At 39.5% G+C, this 6,593-nt stretch overlaps 1 protein-coding gene across 1 annotated transcript; it reads left to right on the forward strand.

The window, feature by feature from the left end:
* Positions 1-554: 554 nt before the first annotated feature.
* LOC123056717 (putative disease resistance protein RGA4) lies at positions 555-3,608 on the forward strand. The gene has a single exon (XM_044480014.1). It carries the CDS (start codon positions 555-557, stop codon positions 3,606-3,608), a length of 3,054 nt encoding a protein of 1,017 aa, XP_044335949.1.
* The last annotated feature ends 2,985 nt before the right edge of the window (positions 3,609-6,593 follow it).

Here is a 6,593-nt window from a genome sequence, read left to right on the forward strand (position 1 = left end):
TCGGGTTGTATAATGTGCCCAACAACAGCCCCGCGGGGATGAAAAGACGCCCATCCCCGTCCCCTAATAGGGTAAAAACCCGCGGGGACGCGGGTTTCGGGGCCCGTTGCCATCATGAATCATACTTACATGTATAGCCAAGATGAAATAAATAGTAACATTTCTAGTCTAGCATATGCACTGAAGGTGGATCTGACAAACCAAAATTCAGCTGTATGGTCAATCAGTAGGTTGTAACTCAAATACTCAATGCAACATTTCCTGTGGTTCAGTATATATGTATGCTTCTATGCACCAGGGGTATTGTATATGTATGTGTGTAGCATAGCTCCGTTATGCTAATTTTAAAAAATATGTTAATAGCAAGTCAGTAGTAGTTAATATAGGTTAATATCTTTTATGTCGTTATAAATTTTGTGAGAGTTGACTCATGTTGAAAGCATGTTAACATACCATGTGTGTGTTCATTTTCAGCCTTCAGTTTTTTGCCATTCCCCGAAACAAATCACCTTGGTGTTTTTTGGCAAACCCCTGGTGCTGAGTTTGTCTCATCCATGGGAACAATACTAGAAGTTTTGCTTCGATCATGTGCCAGTAAATTGCAAGATATCATTACTAGTGAGGCCATACTAATCTTAGGGGTGGAAGAAGAGCTCGAAGAAGTGTTGCGGCGAGTAGAACTGATACGGTGTTGTATACATGATGCTGAGAAAAGGAGGACAAAAGAGCTGGCAGTAAACAATTGGCTTGGTCAACTAAGAGATGTTATATATGATGTTGATGAAATCGTGGACGTGGCTAGATGTAAAGGAAGCAGGCTACTACTTGATGATCCTTCATCACCATCATCAAGCAAATCAGTAGCATGTAAAGCCCTTTCAGTTTCCTCTTGCTTCTGTAACATCCGATCACGTCGTGATGTTGCTGTTCGGATTAGAAGCCTCAATAGAAAGATAGAGAATATCTCAAAGGACAAGATATTCTTATCATTCAATACTAGTACACAACCTACAGAAAATGGCTCAACATCCAAACTGAAAAGAAGCTCCAATCTTGTTGAGCCTAACCTTGTGGGAAAGGAAATCATACATTCCAGTAGGAAGTTGGTGGACTTAGTTCTTGCACACAAGGAAAATAAGTCTTACAAGCTTGCTATTGTTGGAACGGGCGGAGTTGGAAAGACAACACTAGCTCAGAAAATATATAATGACACAAAAATAAAAGGAAGCTTCAAGATGCATGCATGGATTTGTGTTTCACGGGACTACAATGAAGTAACTCTTCTGAAAGAAGTTCTCCGGAATATTGGTGTGCATCATGAACAAGGTGAAACCATAGCAGAGCTGCAAAGTAAGCTTGCAGAAACAATTGAAGGGAAGAGTTTCTTTCTGGTTCTAGATGATGTATGGCATTCCAATGTATGGACGGGTTTATTTAGACTTCCCTTACATGCAACAACTAGCGAAGTAATATTGGTAACCACACGAGATAATCAAATTGCATTGAGAATAGGCACACAGTACAACCATCAAGTTGATCTCATGTCAGCAGAGGTGGGATGGGAGCTGCTTTGGAGGAGCATGAACATTGTTGAAGAGAAACAAGTGCAGAATTTTAGAAACACGGGGATTGAGATTGTTCGTAAATGTGGTCACCTCCCTCTTGCAATCAAGGTTACATCTAGTTCTTTGGCCAGCAAAGATCTAACAGAGAATGAGTGGAAAAAGTATCTGGGTAAATATATTGACTCCCAGAGCATACTCTTGGACGAAGTAGAATTAGCTTTGTATCTAAGCTATGATGAGTTACCACATCGTCTGAAACAGTGTTTCCTTTATTGTGCTCTGTATGTTGAAGATTCTATCATTCGACGTGATGAAGTTACCTGGTTATGGATTGCTGAAGGCTTCATCGAGGAGCAGCAAGGCCAACTACTAGAAGACATAGCAGAAGAGTACTACTACGAGCTAATACATCGGAATCTCCTCCAGCCAAATAGGATAAATTTTGACCAGGCTGAATGCAAAATGCACGATCTCTTAAGACAGCTTGCTTTGAATATATCAAGGGAAGAATGTTTTGTTGGAGATGTTGAATCATTAAGGGGTGAAAATATGTCAAAACTGCGACGTGTTACTGCTGTTATTAAGAAGGATATGTCAGTGTTACCTAGAGTGGATAAGGTGGAAGTTAAGGTGAGGACTTTCCTAACTGTTCGTGGTCCACAAAGAATTGAAGATACGTTGTTCAAGAGATTTCTCCTTCTTCGTGTTTTGGTACTGAATTACTCACTTGTGCAAAGCATTCCGGACTATATAGGAAAACTGATACATCTACGCCTACTTAATCTAGATTATACTGGCATATCTTGTGTTCCGGAATCCATTGGCTCCCTAAAGAACCTTCAAGTTCTGAGCTTGAGATGGTGTCACTATCTGCATGTTCTTCCTTCAGCAATGACACTATTGAGCCATTTAAGATGTCTTGACCTTTTTGGCACAGAAATAAATCAGGTTCCACGAGGGATAGGGAAACTGAAGCTCCTCACTCATTTAGGAGATTATCCTGTTGGTGATGGAAGTGATAATGCTGTTGTACAAGATGGATGGAAGTTGGAAGAGTTGTCTTGTTTGTCGCAGATGAGGTGTCTTGATCTTGTTAAATTGGAAAGAGCAACTCACTGCAGTACAAATATAGTGCTTATGGACAAAAGGCATCTACAGAAACTAACACTAGAGTGGACTGAACGTGGAGAGGGGTCATATTCAGAAGAAGATGTTAGTAATACTGAGAAGGTCTTTGAGCAGCTAATACCTCCGCACAACCTGGAAGACCTATGTATTCTTCGATTCTTTGGTCGGCGGTGTGCCACCTGGTTTGAAACCACCTGTTTGTCTTCATTAATATACTTGAAACTCAGAGATGTACGATCATGTGTGCATCTTCCACCGATCGGGCAGCTACCAAACTTGAAATTTCTGAGAATTGAAGGAGCACATGCAGTTACCAAGGTAGGACCTGAATTTGTTGGTTGCAAGAAGGGTGATCCTGTATGTGATGAGTTGGTTGCTTTCCCAAAACTTGAATGGTTGATCTTTGAAGATATGCCCAACTGGGAGGAGTGGTCTTTTTTTAAGGATGAAGTTGCTGCTGCTGATGGACGGGGAGAGGATGGAGCTGCTGAGATTCGAAAAGAGGATGCCCAACCTGCAAGGGTGCGACTGCTGCCTCGTTTGTTGGAATTGCAACTTCACGGCTGCCCAAAGCTGAGGTATCTCCCGCAGCAGCTTGGAAAGGATACCGCCTGTTTGAAGGAGCTAAGTTTAAGAGAACTAAACAACTTGAAGTCTGTGGAGGACCGTCCAGTGCTCTCTGAGGTCCTTGTTATTGGGTATTGTGAAGGCCTGGAAAGGATCTGCAACGTCCCTCAAGTGACTGAGCTGCGTGTATTTGGTTGTCCAAACTTAAGCCATGTAGAGGGTTTGGACAGTTTGCAGCAGCTGTGGCTGGGCGAGGATATGAAAGAGGTCTCTTCCCGCTGGGTGCCTGGGCTTCAAGAGCAGCACATGCGACTTCATGGCGAAGACATGGATATCTACACATGTTAGACGGCACAAGGTATATTTGAACAGCACATAACGATTCAATATTTATTATTGTGTCTTTGATTCCTTTAGCAGCCATGATTCATGTTCTGACAATTCAATTTTCTACCTCAGTGGATTTTTTTTTCCAAAAGTACCTCGGTGGATTCATGCACAAATCACATTTTTGTTCAGTTACATGCCACTATATATGCTTATGGAACAAAAATGCCTGAACTTTGTACACATTCCAAAACTGGTAGATGTCTTTTTTTTTTGCAAGGGAAAACTGGTAGATGTCCATTGGCTACAGAGTGCAAGCATACAAGTTCTTAAGTGCAGTATAATTTAGCTCTAAAAAACTCATGTGTTTTCCTGCTGTAACTAACATGCATTGGACTGGAGACCCATGTTGTGGCTTACATTCTCATAATCTTCCTCTTAGAGTTGATGATATCGGCAAACCGTGAAGGGGAGCCTTGGCGCAGTGGTAAAGCTGCTGCCTTGTGACCATGAGGTCATGGGTTCAAGTCCTGGAAACAGCCTCTTACAGAAATGTAGGGAAAGGCTGCGTACTATAGACCCAAAGTGGTCGGACCCTTCCCTGGACCCTGCGCAAGCGGGAGCTACATGCACCAGGTTGCCCTTTTTTTAAATTACTTATATGTGAAACGCACTGCACTGTGCTCGGGTTTAAGCTAAGTGTGTCTGATCTGTCTTGGGCCACTGTTAGGCGCAGTGGCTGTTTAGTTTAGTTGGGAGGAATTGGATATATTTGGTTAATTGGAACGTTGCCTGTAATCAAACTGAAGCGAGGTGCATCTCGTGTGCAGTACTGTATTTGTTTACTCCCACGCTGGGACTAATAAGGTTAGTGCACTCATGGACGGACTGCAATCAATCAACACAGGTTTTCTTTTCGGAGTACACAGTTCAGTTCCCCAACTGTTCTGAGCACACTGAAATTGCATAACATGTGTCGCCAAGCCTCGACGGTGAAGATGATGCCCAACTGACGCACACAGGTGCAGAATGGTGGCTGCCACGACGACGGGGCCACCCAAGTACGTTCTGAAGCAGCTCGGTTCTCCGCAACTAAGCTAAAGAAGAATAAGGAAATTGCAGAAACCTCACTACCAGTACTATCTTTTCTGAACTCAATTAGTATGTGATGGAGATGAATGCATCTTATCCGCATCTTAGTTAATTGTCGAATGTTAACTGCATATGCTTGATGGCCAATTAGTTGGAAGGAATTGGAAACATGTTCGTTCTTTCAGTGTGACTCGGGCTCATGTTATTTTTTTTCTTCAGTTCAGAATGGTTCTGGATTATTTTCTTGTACTATTATTTTCTTTGTTTTTGTCTAGTGGCTTTCTATATGTTTTTTTATATTTTTCCTTTTCAATTCCTTAAATTTTTTTAAAATTATGAAAAAAATTAATTTCAATGAAAAAAATTATAGTTAATTTTAAGATTCATAAATATTTTCGAAAACAATTTTTTTCACAAATTAAAAAACATTTAATCAAATTTTTGAAATTTTATAGAAACTGTGAAGTTTTTTTTTAATTTCAATCCTTTAAAATATCATGAAATTTTTATTTTTTAAAAAAATGGTAAATCATAAAAGAAAACGAAAAAAACAAGAAACTAAACCAGGCGCTCGCCTGCACATGGGCCAGCTCAAAGCATTTATTGCAACAACATTTATTCCTTTGATCCGTCGAAAAAAATTTGTTCCTTTGATATAAAGATACACTGATTTGGACCTAATATCTAAAAAATGCAAAGTAACTCCTATGACTAAGAACTACAATGAAATCTCTTCTAAACAACTTTGCGTTATTAATATCTATTCGAAGAAATAATACAAAGACTAAGGTAAAGAGATTGCAAGCAACGATGTTGTCACTCTTTCACCCGCACCAACATTACCAATAATGGTTTCTAAAAGTGCCTTGAGTCACCCATCTAAAAAGATGAAGCCCTGATCAATGAACGTACCCGGGCCAGGGATGATCCCCTAGAAGTGTAGGCCATCGAATCACTATATCTTCGCCATGATGTCTGTAAAAGATTTCACGTCTACAAAGAATCAAACCAACACACAAAAAACTTGACACAATAATATAAACTCATCAGATCCGAATATCGGGTTTGCGATGATAGAAAACTGCCAAAAGAACGAGAGTAAATTTATTCTCACAAAACTATGAAGATCACTAAACGTTGACGTAGAATATAGAGGTCTTGAAGATCCGGTGTCACCTCACCTATCAGCGCCAAGATGACAACTAGAGGAGAGGGGACCTAAATTTCTCAGATGGCGGTGGTAACGGGCGCACAAGAAACCCTCACGTGAAGTTCCCTATCTGCTTCGCTGGTATGTTTGCGCACTTACTGCAATGCCTAGACACGGCTCGCCTGCACCGAGCCCGACCTGGGGCGGCCAGATAACCAGAAGCCGTGTCACGCTGATGTTATGCGTCTTTTTTGTTTTTGTTTTTCCTTCATATTTTTATATTATTTTATATTATTTTTGTTTGATTTAAGAAATGTTGTTGCTGTATTTGAAAAAAAATAAACATGTATAGAAAAATATTTTTGGTGTATACAAAAAAATGTATAGCGTGAAAGAAAAAATATCAATGTTAATCATGTGTACCAAAAATGTTAATCATGTGTACAAAAAATGTTAATCATATGTATGAAAAAAATTATCGTTCAGAAGATGTTTCAACAGGTATTGAAAAAATATTTTACACGTATTTGAAAAATATAATAAAAACATTTTTTTCGCAAAACAGTTAAACATGCATTTAAAAAATATTAAACAAATACGACAATGTTTTACATGTATAAAAAAATGTACAGCATGTATGATTATGTAGAGATGTGTTACAAAAAGGAAAGCAGAAAAACAACAATGAAACAAAAAACAAAGAAACAAAAAACCAAATAAAGGGACAAAGAAAAACAATGTATAAAGAAGAAAAAGGAAAATCG

The sequence above is a fragment of the Triticum aestivum genome, chromosome 3A (assembly GCF_018294505.1).
Source record: "Triticum aestivum cultivar Chinese Spring chromosome 3A, IWGSC CS RefSeq v2.1, whole genome shotgun sequence".
NCBI classification, from domain to species: Eukaryota; Viridiplantae; Streptophyta; class Magnoliopsida; order Poales; family Poaceae; genus Triticum; species Triticum aestivum.

Excerpts from the sequence above, each read along its gene's own strand:
- LOC123056717 (XM_044480014.1), top strand. The coding sequence starts at position 555 with ATGGGAACAATACTAGAAGTTTTGCTTCGATCATGTGCCAGTAAATTG.